This window comes from Labrus mixtus, chromosome 5 (genome assembly GCF_963584025.1).
Source record: "Labrus mixtus chromosome 5, fLabMix1.1, whole genome shotgun sequence".
Taxonomy (NCBI): domain Eukaryota; kingdom Metazoa; phylum Chordata; class Actinopteri; order Labriformes; family Labridae; genus Labrus; species Labrus mixtus.
In genome coordinates this window covers 9,288,926-9,311,869 of record NC_083616.1, presented here as the reverse complement: position 1 = coordinate 9,311,869, position 22,944 = coordinate 9,288,926, and the positions used below count along the sequence as shown (strand labels likewise).

General features: G+C 40.3%; 2 protein-coding genes across 2 annotated transcripts in view; one reads left to right on the top strand and one right to left on the bottom strand.

The window, feature by feature from the left end:
* The window catches only part of LOC132973948 (transmembrane protein 132D), a 30,658-nt gene extending 26,054 nt beyond the window's left edge, over positions 1–4,604 (bottom strand). The window contains exon 1 of the mRNA XM_061037653.1: positions 4,049–4,604. Within this exon, the coding sequence (XP_060893636.1) occupies positions 4,049–4,121 (73 nt within the window). The 5' untranslated portion in view covers positions 4,122–4,604. The remainder of the gene's footprint in view (positions 1–4,048) is intronic.
* Positions 1–22,944, top strand: part of adamts13 (ADAM metallopeptidase with thrombospondin type 1 motif, 13) — a 370,029-nt gene that overhangs the window by 302,444 nt on the left and 44,641 nt on the right. The window lies entirely within an intron of this gene.

The window sequence follows — 22,944 nt, the reverse complement described above, 5'->3', positions numbered from 1 at the left end:
AGAGGTCACCAGGCCATCGAGTGTGCTCATTAAACGTCCATTTTTGATAGAATTATGAAGATTATAGCAGCCGACCTGAGTGTGCTCTGTTGATCTGGTTGCTAATTTCCCTACTTGCTGAATTAAGGAAAAACACTGATGTTTACTCTACAGATTATGACAAAATGGATGAGGCTGCATTAGCATAGTGAAAAACAACTTCTAAGACTTAAACAAAACATCATCCCTCTAGAGCACCCAAATAAAAAAAAAGAAGATATTTGAATTTCAGTACTAGTCTAAGACGAATGTGTGAAACAAAGGATGACAGATACACCGCAGTCTGTCACTGCATTATTAATTGTTATCTATCTATTGTGGAAGGCGTGCTGCTTTTCTATGTTAATAACAGTGGTCATGTCCCTTATGGTTGCTGCCATCTGACAGCTCCGTCTATCATTTTCTCTTCTGTTTTCTGTCTTTGAACGCCCGTCATGATGTGTGACAGTTACCAAAGCAATAACTATACTGTATGTGTCACAATAATGTCAACCTGGCCGCCCTCGGAGGAAGACAACAGCGTCTTTTTTTCCTCTCAAGAGTGTCAGTCATGTTCTGCGAGTGGGCGAAACAGTGCCTGAGAGACTGTGTGCTGGGTGTAGGGACGGGGGCTGTCCTGGCTTAGCCTTCCAGTGGCCGCAGTGACAGATGTGCTGTTTAATACCAGTGCTGGCAGCGACTCCGGCTGGAGTGAATATAAACTGGCTCAGTGTCTCCAGGAGGGAGAAAGCACCGCCAATGTAGCAAAAAATTCACATGCAAGCTCGTCCCTTTACTGTCGGGTGTGATGGGTCAGCTGTGCTCTTGTTGTTTGACACGCTTTCCCTTTCGTGAAACCCGAAGGGGAGCGTTTCAATGAGGCATACAAAGCACGCAATCCATTTGTGAACATGATAGCAGACTTTGCAGGCCCACTTTCTTTGTTTATGATTCATGGCAGGCCAGGAGGTGCACCCTTCTCCTTTGCCAAGAGATGCTCGGATAACACGAAGAGAACGCAAGCAAAACTCTTCTTCTATGGTGCTCTCATCATGATGAGAGTCCTGCCCTCGACTGATAAACATGAGAGCAAATCCGTTGCACCAGCTGTGCCAGCCTTTAAAATCACTCATTTTGAAGACTGAGCTTCTCTTCCTCCTTGGCTGAGTCAGAAAGCATCAGTGTTGCCATGCAGATGATTCTAAAAGCCACCTCTTCATGGCTGCTCTCATGCAGCCTGAACATGTACAATGCATTGCAGTGTTGCTTTATTTTATTTTTCAACTGTATGTAGGTTAAGTGCGCCGTCTGAGTGGAAAATAAACAGGAGTTTCTCTTTATGTCTGTGTTTTAATCATAAGTTGTTAATCACGTCTTTGCTCCCATCTCTCATAGTGTCTAAATGAAAATGCTCCCTGGATGAAAGTTTGATTCAAAAGTTGCTTTTTTGCTCATAATTTGAAACTAACACTATTGTATCTGTGAATGATTGGAGAAAATTAGTTTTAGGTTGGACTTTCCATCCAAAAATGAAAATGTGACTCTTCAAAATAGAGCTTTTCATGTGCATAATATCCCTTAGTTTGGCTATGTTTTTTTTTTTTTGGCTGTTTGGCTCCTTTTGCAAAAACAAGTCAGTGAGTGGTTTCTTTTCTTGCATTAAAATAAAAATGGCCAGAGGCCTAATCTTACTTAACTTTCAAAACTAAAGTGCACACACTGATATTTGTTCTGTGGTGTATATAAGTAGCTGCAAAGTTTACTTAAGGATTAAGACCCACAGATTCATTTCAAAATAACGTTCCCCATCACCAGTTTTAATAACAACACTGCTGTTTTTAATGAGTTACATTTTGCCCTGCAGTTTGTCTTCAGGTTCTAAATTAAAATCCCTTCATAGGTCAACTAACTTCCTTTCAGCGTTCTTGTCTTCGAGCATTGTTTCTCCAATTGTAATCAATCTTGGTATTATTGTATTAAATTGCACATGGCATGAGCAGCCACTTTGAATTCTAATGTGCAGTAATGACTTTTACCATATGTGCAAAACAGCTTGCAGAAGTGAGGCGGACTCCCAATGGCACCACAGAAGACAACAGTGAAAGTCTGCATCTTAATCAGTAATTGAGGGATTCAAATTGCTGCTGTGGTCTCAAAGTTTCACTTTCAGGTTGTTTCTTTTTTAATTTGTGTTCATTTTTATGTAAACTCTAAGGGTCACAAATAGCAAAAGACTGTAAACATTTTAATAACACAACGTGTGACATTGAGTCAGATGATATTAACACTAATTAAGCCCCCATAGAAGACAGAACTCTCTGTCCTTAAACTAATGTTAACAATGTGTGTGATTTTCATCATTTGACTGGCTGACCTTTCCAGTATCTTTAATAAAGCATCTGAAGTTTCATTAGGATTTGACAGCGTCCTGTTAATTAGGCGCTTGAACAACTCTTTTGTGAGACATTTATACATTTTGCAGTCATACGTGTATGTTAAGAGAGGCTTACATGAGAGGAAAGACAAGCTCTAAGTACTCCTGGGAAGTTGCAAAAAGTTGGAGCACCTTTCAGCACTGTGGTTAATTATCAAAGGTCATAAAGTTTGTTAAAGGGCTTGAAGATGTATTTTATCACTAGCAGTGTTATGATACAGTGTCTTATACAGACGCCTAATTGGAGTGTGTGCTCCTAATTACAAGGAAAGTCACAAAGACTTTGACTACATTGAAACCTATTCTGAACTTTCCTTTTCCAAATTTAGGGTTGTCAGAAAGTGAGCTCGAAGTGAGCTTGAGCACGTTAGCGAAAAAATGTCAAAAGTGTTCGAAACAGTTCAGTGGTGATGCTTCAAGATATTTGGTCGAGGCTCTCTTGCTTATTTGTTGTAATGCCATTATGTCATCACAGTGAATAATACACAGACAAACCTCCTGATCAAATGCATTTTAAGGATAAAATGAGACTACAACACTTCTAATCACTAAATCGTACAGTCTACTCTAAGCTGACTTGAAAGAATTCCAATTGTATCAAACACATGCTTTAGAAAGTCCTTTAAACAAACATACAAATATGATGTGCTTATCATATAGCCTGTAATGCTCTGGATAGTGAAAGGATGGAGGCGATAAGGGGAGAGAGAGAAGAGAGGGGGGGGGCTAAGCTTGTGTCCAATGAGACTCTTAAAGCTGCTTTAAAAAATCTAAATTTCTCCATTTTCGTTATCATTTTATCCACATAAATCAGTCAGCCTGCCCTCCCAGGAAATAGTCATATATGAAGCAGTGATAGGCTTTACAGTAAATGCCTTTGTGATGTGCTTTTTTTTAAAGTCTTTTTTTCATTATCAAAGTTGGGATTTTACATTGCCTACCTCTTGTTTTGCCTCTGTGTGTGTGTGTGTGTGTGTGTGTGTGTGTGTGTGTGTGTGTGTGTGTGTGTGTGTGTGTGTGTGTGTGTGTGTGTGTGTGTGTGTGTGTGTGTGTGTGAAGATTGGGTCTGCCGGTTTTCTAGTGGACACTCATGAGGGAATATGATACTTTGTACAGAGAGGCATTAAGACATGGCTCGAGTTGTAATATAAAGTATGTTACCCCGGACAAATTTCATCCTGAATGTTTTATACCCCACTCACAAGACTGACACCTCTTTGCCTCAAGTAAGACACATATGCTAATGTTGGACTCACTGAAACGATTAATCACAGCGGAGTGAGATGAAAGATGTTGGCACAAATGAGGACATTTATATATTATTTAGACCTCTAGAGAAGGCTGTTTTAGTGCTGGCATGGCACTACGGAGAGAGGCCCCAGCTCTCATCAGTAGGGTGCACAATGTAAACAGTGCTGTTATCTGCTGTTATAATAAAAATAAATTGTAGACACAGTATTGAGGCATAAACAGTCACAGTGGACAAACAGGCTTCAATTCACTGCACTTTGGAATCAAGACTTTTAACTTTTTCTGAATGGCAGCTTTGATTTGTACACAACGCAATCAACAAGCAATTCATTCCAGGTCACTAACCTTGTGCAAGAACTGCTGTAATTGTCGCAAAGAATATGTGTAAGATCCTCCAGCTCTGGTAGTAAAGGTTCATTTTGGCACCCGGCGCGGCTCGCTCCTCCAGGAAACTTCCCGGTGTCCGTAGCTTAGTGTTGTTTCAGCAGAGCATGGAGCGGAACACTTCATCCATTTCTGCTGTTCGCACACTTAAAATAAGCAAGCCTGTGGGAGTAAAATTGTAGTTTAGTCCGTGTTGCAGTTAAAATCGACAGCGCATCGATTCAGCGGAAGGTTTGTGCGTAAAAGTTGTGCGCAACGATCCTGGAGGTGTATCCTTTGGAGACTTTAGTGTCCGGTCAGAAAGAGTGGGGGTCCTCAGCTGAAACAATGCGAAGGAAAATATTCCGTTTCGATCAATATTTCCCTTGTAAGCGTAATTACAAAAACAAGTCCCCCGGAATGACTCGGTCTCCCGGTCTGCCGGCGCGGCTGGGACTCTGCGGTGTTAAACGGCGGTTAGCAGATCACTGACTGTCTTGTGCGCAATCCTCAGGGCACTAAACTCATCATCTGTCACAGTTCATCTGCTCAGGAAGCCACGTCCATGAACGCTGCTGGTAGGATTAACCCTGCGTTGGTTTGAATGTCATGTCAGAAGACATGATCAGACGTGACGGGGGCTAATGTCTGCTGATTTCTGATCGCTGAATCTGCTAGAGTGAGCCCCCGAGTGAACTTACAGTGAGCCGGACAGTCTGTGGCCATTATGGGAGATACATGTTAAGATTATTATTTTAAAAAAATTGATGCATGGCTGCAATGGAAGTTACTTTACTAAACTCGCAAAGGTATTTTAAAAAATATGGATTACGAGAAAAGAAAAAAGTGTTTTAGAGGAGAAATATTCTTTAAATATTGTTTTTTTCCCTGTTAGTTCTGATGATTTAGACCAGGGTCTGGTGTCAACAACTAGTTCTGGTCGCAGATTGTCAACTTTGGCGTCTTACAGATGCCCCATCTATGTTTTCCTTTTAGACAAACTGCTTCACTGAACCACTCGGAAAACTTCTGCATCACAGCGGTGTTCAGTGCTGGAGTGGACAAATCTTCACCTTAAATCACGTATTAGCTCTACAGAGAAACATTGACTTCCAACCGTGTCATATCTTGACTGCTTAAGGGCACATTATTGTTATTATACATTTATATTCAACCAGGGCAAACTCAAGACTAATTAGAGGATGTGTTTGCATCACACTCCCCTCATTATCACTGTTCATTCAAAATGTAGACATCAGTTCTTACATTATAATTATAACCCCTCGTCAACACTGTTACATCTTCTTCTTTTTTTTACATGTTGCACTTTAAAAATAGATCAACTTTAATTGCAGTGATACACTCTAATGCCCCCTGAATGGTTGACAGCATCAGGTGGGTTTTTAGTGCCCTCTGATGGTTAAGAGGAGTTTCCATGTCAAGAAAACCAAAGGTGAATAACTGAAATTTGCTTGCAGCCCAGTTGCGTCAGAAATTATATTGCTTCCAACTCCTTTTAGCTCATTTTGTCAACAGAGAACCTGATGAGGGAATTTATATTCATGAATGTACCCGCATGATATTTTTTTTGATGTGGAGGGCAAGCTGTGGGAACACTTGTGCAACACTTTGTGTGTGTGTTTTAGGAGCAGGGATCAGATTTAATGTGGATGAAATGCAATTATTATTCTTTTTTAATGATACAGAAAACAGCAATTACTATTTACATCTTGGTGCTCAAACTGACTTCTGTCATCGCTACAACTCTTACTTGTCTGCAGACTTGTAGTAGTAAACATAATGGGTCTTTATTGACTAATAAAGAGGATTAAGTAACCTATCGATACATAGTTTGTGAGTAGAACTCAGAGTATATGCAGACAGAAGGAAGTTGCCACAAGCATCTGCTGTGAGCTTATACGAGTCCTCCTGAGCACTGCAGCACTGTGATAAGCAGCAACAGCAGAAGCAGCATCTGTGTGTTGGGGTTGCTCCAGCATGCTATGATGTGCTGCTGTAGGATCATTTATATCCCTCTCTATTTACCTGCTACACATATACAGCCAGAGAGCAACTACACCATGCAGCAGGAAAAGCTGAGGAGATATAATCCCCACAAAAGTTGTTTTAGCACTTCCCATACAGCTTCTTGCACATCTGTACATATCAATAAATACATAGGGGCTGTTTAAAGAGGACATGAATGCTTGTCATACATGCTTTCAAATACAAATGTTACATAACATCCAGTAGACCTTAATAGATGCAATAAAACAGAACATTCCTGTTTCTCTGCTACATAAATTAAACAGTGTTTACGTGAGGAACTGGAAGCTAAATGGTTGAGTTATCTCCCGTCCGGATCCTAAAATAGCAGATGCACGCTCTCGCATGAGAACTGCATTTTTTCACGGAGGGAGAATCACTTGTCAGAAGCGTCAGTCCTCTAAAATACCATTAAGCTGTGCAAAAAAAAAAAAAAAAGAAAAATTGAATTTTGTGACCTTCCTCCAGCAACTCTCCATTAAAAAAAAAATGGATAGCTCAGAGTTGTGGAGAAAACATATGGTGGAGCCTGTCAAGAATTTGTTATGAACACTTAAAGGACAGAGAAACAACATCTGGATATGCAAGTCAGGATGCTGACATAGATGGATGTCACAGCAGAGATGTGTCTGAGTGCGGGAGAGTGGCCATAAACAGGTGATAGATGTGAGCACCACGAGGAAGGGAATATGTTTTCAATGTACATCATCCTTCTGTGTGACAGAAAGAGGTGGCTTCAGCAGAGGTGCATTCAGACACACGCTTGGCTCTAATGTCCTCATTCTCATTTTCATACAAACTCAGGAAGCGAGTGCACTAAAATTTACATACGTTGACAATATTGTCGTAACTACCCATTGAAGGTTGAATGTGTGGAGTCACAGGTAGAGTGTTTACCTGTTTGTGTGTGTTAAGATTGATCTGCATAGTCCTGTCTGTCACCATGTGTGGCTGCTGGTCTGCTAGGAATTTTTGTTCTTGTTCTACTTTGAGCTCTACTAAACTTACATTTTTTTTGAGAAATGATATTCCCTGTTTAGTTCTACTTGTCTTAAATACTTTAAGCTGGCAGTCCTTAATAAAGACTCATGAGTTTCTCACTTTCTAATAATCTGTCAAGTCTGCTGATTACATTTTGGTTACTTTACTCCTTGTTAAATATAAAGTGTAAAACTGTATTAAAAAAGGTATTGTAAAATGCTGAGGGGGTGGTATACATGTTAATTAGTTATTAGCTGTTAGTTGCAGCTTCCTGGAGTCTCTCCTGGTTTTATTTGAAAATTTTGAAAAGACTCAGTCTCAACATTCACTGTTTTCTATCCAGCAGTAGCTTCAGGTTCCAGAGCAGACTTGAGAGTGATATTAGTCTTCCGTTTAACTTCTAGCATCAACCATGCTTATTTCAGCAGGGCTTGATATTATAACTGGCCCAGATGCACGATTGACAGACTCCCCCCAAAAAAGGTGCCTAAAAAATAAAAGTAAAAACAATAACGAATGATAATTTCACATTGTTTACCTGTGATGCTGCTTGTTAATTACTGCTACAGCATCAACGGGAGATTGAAATGGTAAATGGACTTGAGCTTGTACCGTGCTTCTCTAGTCTTCTGACTACTCAAAGCACTTTCACACTGCATGTCACACCTACACATTCACACACTGATGGAAGAGGTTTCCATGTAAAATGACCATCAGAAGTAACTAATCCAATTCACACACATGCATACGTTGCAGACGAAGTGTTGGGAGCAATTCAGGGTTAAGTGTCTTGCCCGAGGACACATCTGACATGTTGCTTCAGGAGCCGGGGATTGAACCCCCGATTGTCTGGTTGAGAGACTACTGACTCTACCAAGTGAGCCACAGCTGCCCCAGAAAGAGAGACAAGTTTTTCTTATTTTTTCAATTTCTTCATTTTGAGAGTAATTCCTTGATGATTATTTTCCATTTCAAAGGAATGTTCTTGGGCCAGTGGTTACAATGGTGGGGCAAGTGATCATGAAAAGCCACTTGCCCCCTTGACTAGGATCAAATTTAACTCTATGTCAACCCGCCTTTGATAGAACAGATATAAAGAGACGGTGAATGAGGTGAGAGAGAGTTGGGGATGACATGGACCAAACACTTGAAGCAGCATTTTAAGACACTTTCTCATGTGTCTATCAAAAGAAATCCACGCAAGACTAACTTTGAATTAATGAAAAATGAATTATGAACTTGTGTCATAACTGGCCCGATAATTCTGGTCAGAGCAGGTTTCACAGTTTTGGTCAGTTTTAATGATTTTTATTTCAAGTAACCAAATGTTTCAGTTTCTCAATGAATAAATCAACATCTCTGTAGACAATGCTAAAGGTTTCAGAATGTTAATTAACTCATTTGAAGCCTGATCTCATGTTGATTTGTAAATCTCAATATTTCTCTGAATGCAGGACAGGGGTCTTGTACTACTCTGCGTGAAAAGTATCCGGAATAAAACTGACTTTTGCCGAGTTTGTAACACTAAAACTTGGCAAATAGTTTTATGGTCTGTGTAAAGTGTCCTTAGAAAAAAAGAGAAAACACTTGTACTTTGCTTGAGCTTCTTGTGCATTTTGCATGAAGTAAAAAAAAAAAGGAACAAACTGTATTGCAAAACAAAAAATAATAAGAATACAATCTTAATTCCTTTCAATACCCACTTCACATCAAACAAACTCTTCATAAAAGCTTGTCAGTCACCTCTTGTAATTACAGTGAGGGATGCTCCCACCTGCAGTAGGGTCTATCTATACTTTGCCATCCAATACATCTTCAAAGAGACGACGTTGTTCAAACTACAATGAAGTACAAGCCCTCTACTCATCCAGCTATAGCACACTTTTCCATTATATTCTTCAGTGGGTAAAACAGAAGTAAACAAATCTTTGATATGTTGAACGTTCCTATCTATTAAACAACAGAGAAAATGGCTTTTGTGTCCTTAATAGGAGGGAGGCGACCGCATTCTTTTCATATTACATAGAGCGGCCTCCTCTGCACTCCCACACAAGCTGCTCTCCAAACATTAATAGCATGTCTGTAAAACTTGAAAGGTACAAAGCAGAAACCTGAGAAAATACAAGCTCACAGGCGTCTGATAGACAGAAGCACGGTCTCTCTTTGTGGCCCCGGGGTCATAGAGATGTTGAGGACTGTACCACTGGACTTACGTAGAACAAACATTCATTAAGATTAGCCATACAGGAGATCCTGATTTCATTATTATTTATTTTGATATTTAACAGTCTTTAGAAGTACAGACTGTGAATCAGCATTTCTTTCCGTGATAGCTACACAAACAAAGATGAAAGTCCATCCAACGTCGTGAGTTGACATATTGATGCCTATAACAGAAAACATACTTATTATTAGCTCAGTCCTTATTTAAATAGCATACAAATAGTTGTTTTCTCCAAACTCTTGAGCTGAGAAATGCTGTCTGCTGCCTCCTAATCCAGTTCAAACTGGGCCATGAGAGACAGCTCTCCATGTTTGGGTTGAATACCCCCAGGCAGCCGAGAAAGAGTTCGTTCAGCCTAATCTCTGCAGTGTGATGTGTGACTTGTTCCCCTGCTGTCGTACTCGTGTAATCTGCTGTTTGTGCCACTTTAAGTCCGGGGAATAGCGAGGGGTTGAAGCGAGAGACTACATGATGGGAAACTGTCATCTCTGTCCCATCGATGGGTGCTGCCAGTATCCTGCTAATCCCCTTGAGTAATCCCACCACCACAACAGAGAAATCAGACACACCAAGTCAGGCAGGCAGGACTCGGTTCTGCAGCCCTCTGCACGGCTAATACAGACACACACACAAGCATAAACTCACAGTGTTAAACACAGACACAGCAGCCACTTTACATGAAAATTGGCTCTCACGCTTGATTGGCGACAGAATTGATGTTTACATGTCTCGGCAAATAACTAAAATGCATGAAGCAGCTGAGCATCGTTTGCATTTTGAGTGAAACAGAGTCACTTCTCATGAAAATGCTCGTTTTTTAAAAAAAGGTCAAAAGTGTGTGAGTGATTGAGATCTGTGGAATATGACTGTGTCTTTTTAAGTACTCTAAGAAAATGGTCATGAATAATGTTGTTTTTCTAATTCAAAGAACAAGGCGAAATGATCTTAGTAGAGAGAACGTATTAAAAGTGTGTTTTTCCTCCTGAATCGGTGTTTAGGGAAGCAGAAGATCTTGAGAATCATTGAGCTGAAGCATAATTTCGAAAGACAAAGAGTCTGCTGTCACCTCCCTGCTCCGTCTCACAGCTGTGTGAAAATGCAGAAAGCAGATGGATGAAAACCCGGATGTTTCACCGCTACACTGCGATGCAAACATTTCTCCCGGTCTCGTATTTTCTTTATTTGCCTAATGAGGAAGCTTTGATGTCACTGAGAGACAGATAATTATTGCCTGAGGCTGCCATCTTGACAATTATCCAAGAAATATGTTAACAATATGGACATAAAACAACAGCAAGGTCTTGACATCCAATGATTTGTTTCCCTTTTGATGTCAAAAGAAGAAAAAATACATCTAAGGCGATCATCAAACAGTTAGTTTGTCTCCCAGTAACATTATTAGTCATGAACAGAAGCCCCATGTTTAAATAATCGCCTCGTTAATTCCCAGTTTAGATATCTTCAGGAGGTGGGAGAGGAAATTAAACATGTGATGCTGTTTTCAGGCCATAATTAGGCATACATATCGCATCTAAGACTCATTATGAACCTTCATCTTTCCAGTCATTCACTATTTATTGGTGTTTGAGACTGAAATGACTCAACAACAATCAGGCGGATTGTTGTGTAATGTGGTAGAACAATGTGTGTCCCTTTCAGGGTGAAATGTAATAACTTAAAGGTATCACCCTATTTCAGATAAAGGGTCCTTTTAGAGTCAAATGTGTCCAATACATGGCCTTATGAACAAGACAGGATCAGCAGGACTCTGGCTTAACTATTACTTATGTCATCCCCATAAGCTTTAGCTTTACTCTGCGTTCAGTTTTCATTGTAAAATGTTACCGTGTTAGCAGGCTACGCTAGCTACAATAGCTGAAGATGGCAGAAATACCTAGTTAGTCCACCCTTCATAGTGGTCTCAATCGGCTTCAGCCCCTAAACAGGGCAAGCAGAATAGATAACGGATTAGTTATCAGTTAGTTGACTCGGATGTCCCATAATGGTTTGTCTACTGGTTTGAAGCCTTGAGTGTGAGATTTTGCCATTGCAGCTTGTTTTTTTACAACCAGAAGTGACCAGGGAGCAATGAATGAATTATAAAACAGTCATCTCAAACCTAAAAAGTAGTTTCCTATTTTGGGGATTGTGAAATCTTTATGGATAACTTCCTTCCCTGTAAAAAGAAAAAAAGAGGTAAAATGGATAATAGATGGCTTTGTTTTTATGGCTGCATCAGTGGCTCCATGACAGTTATAGTGGATTAAATCTCTACTGCAAACAATTTGGCTGACAGATGTAGAGGTCAGACAAGGAGACTAGACAGACTGTTATTTGAGTTGCTGGCAAGCTGAGAGGCCTTGACCCAAATTGCATACGTTTGCCAAGAGGACATGTACATACTCAGTATGTGGCGGCTGTTATATGCACACCTCAGAACCAAGAATAGATGATAAAGTGGCGTCTAGCCTCGTCTGTAATCGGACAAGTGAACTAAAGGTTCAAGATGACAGGTTATTTAAGTGCAAGGACAGTGAAGTACAATGCAGGAAGACAGCGGAGATATTAATCCACTTTGAAATTGGCCCATAAATGCTACCCAAAGGACTTAAAGGCTGATGAGGTTGATGGAGGGGTCAGTGTGAGTGAATTGCAACACCCCATTGGCTGAACATTAAGGTCATGAGCTAGACCTTGGTAGAATCAGATTGTCAAGGATGAGAGGTGCTGAGGGCGACGTTCAATAAAACATGAGAGCAATCTTCTCACCAGGAGTAAAAGTGCTCAGCAGTTCAACTCCAGGCGGCCCAAACAGATTTCCCCTGTGAGCCAAAAGCGCCGCAGCTGCTCACTCACCACGGCGGGCAATCCAACCCGCCATCAAATCGACAGGCGTCGCCAGAAATAGTGCGGGGAAATTGGTCAAACTATCACACAGTATCTGACCTCTGACAAAGCTTATCTTGCACAAGAAAACGTATGGCGCTGAAATGATAGTGTCTGTCTGCTCCGACTCCTCTTTCTGCCTCATTAGTTGCCGATATTGGATAGGTTATCTCAGCTTACAGCACATTTTAAGGTTGCAGCCAGCTCACCTTATCCCCCCCAAAAAAGCTGCAGCAATTGGGAGAATATCACATACATCCTTTTGAATATGATGATTAAAAATCTTCCCGCTGCTTTCCCTGCAAGTCTCCTGTGCAGAAATGAAGGTGTGTCAATGATGGCTACATCCTGAGTTTGCTCCATTGCTGAAGACTGCCTGCTACAGGGCATGAAATGAGGAGACAGATGATAAGCTTCTCCCTCACGCTCTGGGGAACACAGTCAGCCATGATGGAATGAATCATGACGGGAAGGAATATCAGAGACAGATAAGTGTGTATACGCCAACACCACAGGATGCATTCAAAACCACCATATGGACAGATAGTGGTCTCCTTTTGGACATGGACACTGGACTCTTCAGTGTCAAAAAGTTTTGGTGTCTTAGTTTAGAAGAAATTCCTGCACATGAACAGAGGCAGCAGCCTGATCACTAAAGAAGCAAGCGGAGCAAACTGTAAACATCAAACATCCAGCTCTTCCCCTTCAGCATCCATAAAAAGTCTGTGCAGGACCAGAGGGGCTCCACATCTTAAGCCCAATTTCCCTTTCACTGATAGAGTGCCAAGTCCCAGGAATTACCTGACGAACTGCGATCAAGTCCAGAGGATTAACAGGAATATTCCCTTCCAAAAAGTCTTTTTCTCACATCCTGAGGGCGGTTTAGGGAGAAGGCCAATGAGTTGATGTCAGAGCTCAACTTTAATTTATGTATATTTCTTTTGGTGGAAGCTCACGACAGCATGACATGCAGGCTGAGCAGTTAGTCAGCCATGTTATTAGATTTATTTTCCTTACTAGGGAGGACGGTGAGCACTGGAAGAGTTTTCAGGCTGGCAACATGTCAGTCAAACAGCAGGTGAATGGACAGATATGACAATGTATGTAATCATGTTATGTCAAACAAATGATGAAGTGAAACCTGTGAATGTCTAAATATTCAATCAGAGCAGCGCAGCAGTGCAGTTGTGCTGCCATCTAGTGCTGCCAGGCTGCACCTCACGGCTGGTTCAGCTTGCAGCAGGATGCAAGATGAATTCAGCTCTGGAGTCTGGACTTTCTTTTTCATTTCATTTATCTCCTCTGAAGCATATGCATGTGTTTGGTGTATGTGAGTGTGTGTATGTGTGTGTGTGTGTGTGTGTGTGTGTGTGTGTGTGTGTGTGTGTCTTTGTGGGTCACTGGGGATTGAGCCTTAGCACACACTTTTACACATGGAATCTTAGAGTGTCAGGAGTGCACGTCTCTAGAAGGGGTGATTCCAGAGGGAATCAAAGCCACAATCCTGGCAGTATTATTCCCAAGCTCTGTACTTTGAACTGAATAGCATCTATCTGATTTCCTGTTGATGTTTTTTTTTACTTTTTCTAGGTTTTCATTGATCGTCTTCAGTTTACCCTAACTGCAAATGAAAAATACATAGTAAATCAAAAGTTCTGATTTGCCGTGAGTCGTATGTTGGAAGGTAGATGGTTTTGGTTTTCTTAGCCAATGAGTTATGAGCTGCAGAGATCTTTGCCAAAGAGATCTCTACTTTAAAACAGGTACTCATGTTTATCATTGAAACAGACAGTTTGGTTAGAAAACTTACTGTTGATGTTCTTTAAAGGGGCTCTATGTAACTTTCAAAAATACTGCGTTTGTAGTGATACTGCATGGCCGTTGGGCGAACTGCACCAGTAACCTGTTGCTCGCTCTCCCTCGCATGCTCGTATGTACAAAAACGAGCATCATCATCGGCTGGATATTTGTATATGTATATGTATATATATTGCATAATGTTTACAGAGGAGCTAAGTGGTCATACACATGTGAAAGTCTGTGAAGGAGTCTGTGTGTCTGTATTCATTCTCCATCCAACAAACGACAGTCTCTGCAGGCACTGGCTGAGAGCAGGAGTGTGAGATGACTTTGTCCGCCTTTGAGAGTTCTTAGGGCGGATAGAAGTGTGTGGAAGACAACCTCTGGCTGTAGCGGGAGTGTGTGATGAGTTTGTACTGTTGATCTCTGTAAGCGGAGCGGAGTGAGGAGGATGTTGAGAACGTGCATAAAATGTCACTTCCTGGAGCTTTCGCGGAAAATACGACCTGGGGAACATTTTTATACAGGCAACACAGATAGACAGTGAACATCTACTTTTTCACATCAGTTTACCGTTTGCTTATTAATGGATGAACGATTTATACATGTAAAAAAGTTACATATGGACCCTTTAATTTTCCATTCATGTCATTTTCCATTCTTGTACTACAAGTTAAATTCACTTTACGTCCATTATTTAGAAATGGTGAATGATATCTTGGAAATCTGGAAACTTGGGCTTAATGGCTACATATCACCGATATCTGTGAGAAAATATCTTCAATTTAATTTTAGGTAAATCAACATCCAGCAGCAACACACAAGGCTTTAATAAGTTTGATGGTCAGCAAACAGACTTATACTGTTCATTGTGTCAGTTTACGGCATGTAGCCTTTAAAAACTGTCTAAAATACATCGCAGTTCTGAAGTCATTTAGTTATGTTAATATGATAAGTCTGTCAGTTTGTGGGCCAATGTAGACTGCTGCTAACATGGTTATCTCCATGACAGCAGGAGACTGTACAAGTTTGTTAATAGAAACTGGCCACCATTTTTAACACTAATGCTGGAGCAAATCATGAATCCTAATTTCGTGACATCGCAAGCTAACAAGCAAAACTCCTGCCTAGGGATGGGTTGAATAGTAGTTAAGGTGGGCAAAAAAACAGAGAACCTACCACTGAAAGCATTTTTTGTCACATTAGGTGATACAGATGTCACCTGGAGTTTTGTTATTGCTCTGCTGTCCTCCACACGCTGCTGCTGTTGGCTCTGCTCTGTGATCGACTGTGTGTGCAGCTGCATGAGCCACACCCGGACATAGCCACTTATCACTCCTGAGCAATGGATGACCCGGGAACAGAGACGCCGCCTGGACCGCACACTGTGTCATCTGTCAGCCGGCTACACAGGTGAACCTGAGGATGAGGGCAGAGGAGCAAAACTGAGATTTAGAGCCCGTCCTTCTTACATTATCTCCCAGGCTTACACCATTGCTCATGTTGCTAAACTTCCTGGACCTTAGAGCCACTAGAAAAGACTTTGCAACCAAGGGAATAGAGGGATTAAAAGGGGCCCACAACACATTGGGTGAACCCCATTTCTGTTGCATTTCAATCGGCAATAAGTCTCCAAATCACAGTATTTATCAAGTACAATGAGTGTCAGAAAACTTGCCTTGTCAGCACTACTGCAAGGACTTATCGACAACTCTGCACCTGCGCCAGCTTGACAAATCTCTGTACATTTATGGGGAGGAGGTTACAGTTTGATTACAAAACTACTACTTCACACTTAGCCTCAACCTTCTGCTTTCACTGCAGTGCCAAATGATGACTCAGGGGGATTGAAGACAATAAAAATGACTCTTTAATCCAACTCCTGCTTCAAAATAATATACAGAAGTGACCTAGCCAAAGCCTGCCCGCATAAAAACTAGCTTTTTCCATAATTGTCTGCATGTAGAGTTCAATCAAGTGTTCAGTGTGCTGTGTGTGAGGCCGTGCAGACGGGCACATCTCTCCATCCAGGCAGAGCAGAGGGAGGGAGGCTACATTCAGTGGAGCTGACAGGTACCCAGCTCTGATCCAATGTGATTTATTTCCACGCAGGGCTTGGACGTGGCCAGTGCATCGGCAGGTCAATTTGGTTTGGGTAGAAGAAGAGTTGTCTGATTGATAGAGTGGGGGCCGGCCATGTTCTCTACGCTTGGCTCCCCCTCCATCAGGGCGCCTGCTATGGCCGATTAATCCTCAGCACACAGCGAAGAGGCTCTGGCAGGGATTTTGTGTGTGTGTGTTTGGGTAAGCCTCCGTCTCTGACCTAAGACTGCCTCCTCCTGGATGCAAGCTGTCGTCTGGTTAACTCTGGCATGGATGTGTCTTGTTAGTTAGTACATTTTCAAATATTTCCATAATACTTGGCCAAGCCACTTATCTGCCTTCCTTCATCGTACTATCAAGGCCTTGACAAATTTCTAATTAATCAGACACATAAGTGTCACCACTAGATGGCAGTATCAGCTAAAATAAACCTTGGTTGATGTAATTACAGTGGAAGAGATTAGATTAAAAAATTCTTATTCTCCATAAATTCCATGGTGTTGCCTTAACTTTGGTTTCTGTTACAGTTAATAAAATGGGCAAACTTGCCTTCTGTAATTTATTTATTTCCATTGGTCTGAGTCTATGGTTTCAACAGCCCTGTCAGATTAAGTCATAGGTTACTCCCTATATAAAAGTGGTTAATATTAGATATTACAGTACTACTTTCACACAGCTGAACTTTGAATATAGCTTCTGGAACATTTTTACTTCTAACGCTGGAAGTGTCTACCATTTATCCATTGCTTTAAGCTTACAATTTCAACCATTTGTCAGTTACTTCAAGCATATTCACTTTAAGCCAACAGTTTCAACCCTTTATCAATGACTTCAAGCATACAATTTCAACCATTTGTTCATTAGTTTTGGCTAATAATTTCAACCTAGTATCAATGACTTTGATCAAACCATTTTAACAACTCTTCATCAGTTTCTCAATTACATTAAGCATGATTTCAAACATTCCTTTTATTAATGACTTTAGACATACAATGTCAACAATTTGTTCATTATTAGAGGTGCGGGAAAAAATCCATAGTGTTGCAATATTTTGCATGGTGTCATATTGTGTATTGTATTGTGTCATGGCTGCCAAGTATCGATATTTTTATTATATTAATAGCAAATATGAATTTTTAAGTTGGTTGCACAATTCATTTTGAACAAGTTTCATTGTTAAATATTACTGCAATTATACAGTCGTCCATACATGTTTGTGTTCAGTTAAGTTCAATTACGCTGAAATACTTACAGTTCAGATTGTGAGGTGCTTGCAGCCTTTTACAGGGTTTTACTTTTATCAGTGTTGGTCCATCTGTGGCTTGACTCCCATTGTGTAGAAATAAAAAGACTGAAGTGAGATGAATAGGCTGATAAGTTTTTCTTATTTGACAAAACCGTTCTTTATTTAGTTTAATTTTGTGGACATTACATGCAGGAAAACAAGTTAAATCACAATATATTGTATCTCAATTCTCAACATATCACAAAATGATTAAAATCGCAATAATATCGTATCATATCTCAAGCATGTATCCATCACTTAATAATTCAAAACATTAGGTCTTTACTTCAAGCTCCTCACTTTGACCATTATCTATTGAATTGAAAGGCATTGTATGACAGTATATGAGATTGAGATCTCTACTCCTGGTTGGTGCATATAGAGCCAAAATGGAGAGCCATGAGCCGCTGCACTTATGCACACCCCCACCTTCCTTCTTCTATCATATCTATCTTTTCAATGCATTTATTCATTGGTTTAAGTAAACTATTTAAACCCTTTATAAATTACTTTCATGATATTAAACATTTTTCCATTACTCTTATAGTTATTTATCCATTTGTCCATTTATTTTAGATGTTGAATTTAACCATCAGCTCTTAACATTTCCAAAGCTTCAGGCTAACAATTTAAGCCATTTCTTCATTATTTTTGCTAACTTTTGTCTTTTGATTCTCACTCTCTCAGAGTTCCACTCTTAAATGTCACTTGTATACTGGCCAATCAATAATTTTGACTCTACTTGAATTAAAATGTAATCTGCCTCTTAACCCAGTTGTTATTATTATTTTATCAAATTACTGGAGGTTCTGCGTGATATAAAACCTGGCAAAAGCAGATGTACCTCTGCTTGGAAATCTCTGATTTAAATCAGCTTTACTCTGCGTTTCATATGAGTCAATAACACACTAATATTTCCTGTTTTAAGCCCCATCCTTAACATCAATCCATATTATAAGCAGTAGACAAATGAAGGAAAGCAGAGCTGTTAATATGTTATTAATCTGTCACAACTGCATAACCATCTTGCTCCCCGTAGTTCACTTCAATCCCAATCTCCTTGTGCTTTCCCTCCGTGCTCACCCTGAGCCTGGCTGTGTTGGATGAGACTTAACAGACCCCTGGCTCCTCACATCTTCAAGGCTTGGTGTGGTCAAAGTGCTGCCTGATGTCCCACTGACCAGACCCACCTCTGAGTATCCCTCCAAGGCCTCCCCTTTTCAGCTGAAACCCCCCAGAGTCTTTTTTTTATCCCTTTATCCAGGCATGAGATCAGAATTCCAGATCAGGATTAGGGTCAGTGTCTGGATCAGTAGTATCAGAAGCATATCTCTCCATCTCTTTTTCTCCTCTCTTGCTTTGCTGGTCCACCAAACGTCGTTTTATCTCATGTTCCCCCTCTCCTTTCTCTCAGAGATGAGTGGCACATCAGAGATAGCCTTCAACTAATCCTATCCTTTATGCTCTGTGAAAGTAAGTTGCCAGCCTGTAGCCCTTTTGCACTTTATTTGTTGTCGTTTGAAATCATACTTAATGTCATGCTCAACGTCAGATGGGAGCTCCATGCCGATTTAAATTTCACTCAGTCAGTGATGTGCCTCTCAGAAAAAGGAGAAACTTAAACATCAAAGCAGAGACAAGAATTCTCCCAGTCGAGCACTTGGTTATTGTTGGAGTTGCTCCAGGAAAGAGTTGATGAATTCACTGGCAATGGGCCTTTCAAGTCTGCATTGTTATTAGTTGGTCAGTTTTGAAAACTTTCTACACACACACACATCCGAACCGTTGAGTAATGGGTGCTGGACAAATATATATAAAGGCAAAAGGATGTGGTGATAAATTTCATTAAACTTGAATTGGAGCAGCTTCTGGTGTGTGGACTTAATCTTTCTTTTGCCTAACAAAGTATTATTATTGACACAGTAGATCCTTTAATATTCTGTGGACAGGGTGAACAGACAATAAGAATTAGATTAAAAATAAATAATTAAACCATCCACCTCCTCCTGTGAGAACTATTCCCTTTATGTTGGTTTGGCCACCCCTGTGTACAAAGCAGTAGCCTACCTCTTATCTCTTTGCAGATTTATTCCTGTAGTTGTGTAAGCAGTTATTATTTAGCCTATTATTCTATGAATCTTTGTTGTGATGTAAACAAAAGGCATCTTTGGCTTCAAGCAGTTAACTTAATCTGACATCTATTCCTCTGGAGAAGTGTTACATTAAAGTCAGTCCATTTTTTAATCCAGTAAATTCCTCGCATGGGGCTTGAAAATATGTGTCAATTTAGACCTACATTAAGCCTTGTTTGATCTCAATCATATTTTAGTAGAGTTTAAACTGATTAAAGCACACTTTGCCCAATGTATTGTAAATACAAAATACACACTCCTAGCTTGCTCTAGTTTAGTCCACTTGTTAAACTTATTGAATGCTAATTGATGTTAACATGACAGGATGTTGGTACACAGTGACAGACCTAATGCAGCATCTCAGCTAGTTTAAACACACTCATCTTCAAATTAAAAAAAAAACACTTTGATATTTAATTATAGATCAACTCTATAAAAATCTACATCAAATGGAAACATTTTCAAACCTTGTGTCCTTATCAGTCAGGTGCTTAGCCAACAAGAAGTACCGCAATTTGTAATGTTTCGTTCTGAACTTTTTCTACTACCGACATTATCCTTTCAAAACAAAAGCTTTGATTTTTAAAAAGACACACACAGTGGAAATAATCACACAACAGCTTAAGAAAATATCTTTAAAAAATTTTAAAAAGCATGCAGTAGCCTAGACTGCTTGGATCATTTCTACAAAAATCCTGTGAGACAGGAAACGCAAAGCACTTTATTATTTGTTTATAAAATATTTCTGAAATAAACAATCTGTCTCATTGTGTAAATTGAAGTCCTACTCGGTTTGGCTCACTTTATACGTTGATGAAATCAGTAGAAAGTAACGTAGGCCTATACTCAAATTCTTGTAATGAAGTTGATGTTTTTTTGTCCATTAGCATATTTTCAAGTCTTTACTTTTACCCATAAGTAGCCTTTCGGTACACGATGTAATAGGCCTATAAGAAAATCTTAATTGAGTAGGCCTACTGAGTAGGAGTTTGAATTAATGTTCTACTGTGTAATAATTACTTGGATTTGCTGCAGTGAAGGAATTTCAGAGATTTTTTTTATTAGATGTAGTAATAGATGTGTTTTTTTTTTACCAAAGAATGAGTCGTCTTTGCCTGCAGAGGGAGAAGGTCCACTATGTTATTCCACCATGAGAGAGACCAGAGAGACATGTTTGCAACAGGTGATTAACTCTGTAAAAAAAAAAGGTTGCAGCTTGGTTTGATTTAGATAAATTCTTCTTTGTTAGGTTTAGGATAAGAACATGTGGGGTTACATATTACTATGTGATGTCACTGAAGCGAGTCACAACATGAAAGTCACATGAATTCACCATTTGAAAGTGACATGACAACAATCACATGACACTCACAACCTAATGTGCCTTTCAACTTTTAATATCATTTTGGTTTCATGGGACTTGAACCTCAGCCCCTTGGGTGAAAGTCCATCCATCCCCCTCCAACTCCACCATCTGTGGACTTTCTCGCTCTTTCTACTACATCAACTGTGTCTCACACAGCCACAATGTTATTACATTGAAGTCGCTTGAAAAAGCCCTCTGAATCACTTTCAGCCCCAAACTGTCTGTATGAGTTGCAGAGGGGTGATGACAAATCTTTGGTATCTTATGAGTTGGGAAAGAGATGTGTTGGTTTGTAGAGGTAACTGTGACCACCTAACAGAACAGCAAAGGGTTTGGAAGTAAATTTAGGCTGAAGATGTGGATGAGCAGAACCCTCTTTGATTGAATGTCCTGATGCATTAACAATGGATAAAAAGTAACTAATACTCTAGTTAGATTAGTTTTTTAAAAACAATAATTTCTACTTTTACTTCAGTATTTTCTTACCTCACTACTTTTACTAGTAATTGAGTACGATTTTAGTATTGTAACAGTACTTGTACAGATTGAGTACAGATTTTCAGTACTCTGTTCAACAACTCTGTCTTCTGTGTTTCCTAAATTGTCCAGCAGGTGGTGGTAGAGAGTCACGTTACACAGACAGGTACTTATGAAGTTAAAAGTGGTGTATGTGTATTAGACCAGCGACTTGCTGGGGATAAGGGGAAGGGTGTAATCGAATTTGGTTGGACAATGTGTGTGTGTGTGTGTGTGTGTGTGTGTGTGTGTGTGTGTGTGTGTGTGTGTGTGTGTGTGTGTGTGTGTGTGTGTGTGTGTGTGTGTGTGTGTGTGTGTGTGTGTGTGTGTGTGTGTGTGTGTGTGTGTGTGTGTGTGTGTGTGCTATAGCAGACAGTCCCATCCCCAGACCTTTGCCTGACCTCCCACACCCCGTCTCTGCACACACCTTGTCAACAGGTTAGTCCTTATCCCTTTCCAACTGAACTGAGCCATTGAGCACACACTTGACCTTGTCATTATCTTGTACCTGGCTTTGTTTCCAATCTTCTTTCTCTCTTTAGTGTGTTTCCTGAATTTCCCTTTCCCCCCCTATTTGAACAAAGATAAGAAAAAGAGTCTATTTGCCATCACCACACACACGGACACACACACACACACTTCTATCTTTTTCTCTCTTGTTTATGAAAGAAGCCTTGTGTTTATTACAAAGCAGGGCCTGACCATGACCTTCCATGGCAGCTTGCACTAGTCACACTAAGCTTTTTCCTCTCATTTGCTGCAAAGAGGAAGGACACAGGATCTTACTTTTTATCTTGAGTACAAAGCATATTTTATGTTCTATATGGAGGCTTTCTTCCTGTTAAACATCACAGACTCTACACAATAAACTAACTTGGACTATAAAGAAAGGCAGGAAGGGGAGGCCATTAATCTCACCCTTTATGTGCCACATAAAGCCGGAATAAAGAGAGAAGTCATTTGAAGAGCAAACTTGAGAGTGATAAGAATAGAATGTGATTTTAGCAGGTAAATCCTCACAGGTGTAGACCTAACTGTAACATTTATTTATTTTGTTTAAGCTTTGTAACATAGTATATTTCCTGTTTACAGATTCTGTTTAAAGGCCCTGACACACCAAGCAGACGGCAAAGAACTAGACACGTCTTGGCCAAAAAGTTGCACTAGAACACACCGCAAAGACTACAGCCGATAGCCAACCACCACGTACTTTCTGCATGCGTGAGGGGCGGTGGAACGGGGTAGCTCGTTGTTATGATACGAGAAGACCATTTTCACACTGCTCTTGCGCACCACTGGTATTATAGGCAGCCTACTAAACGAGAATAACGTCTGATAAAAAGTTGAAAATAGCACTGGCGTTGTCAGCCCTTGGTCTTAGTGGAAAAGAAAAGAAGAGGCAACAAATAAGGAGAAACCTCAATAAATGGGTGAAAGCATGGATGCCACAGCAGAATGCTCAAGGAGCTTTCCTGAACATTTGTCGAGAGCTGGAGATAAATGAAACCTCCGAACGGGGGCTGACAGGTAATGACGGAG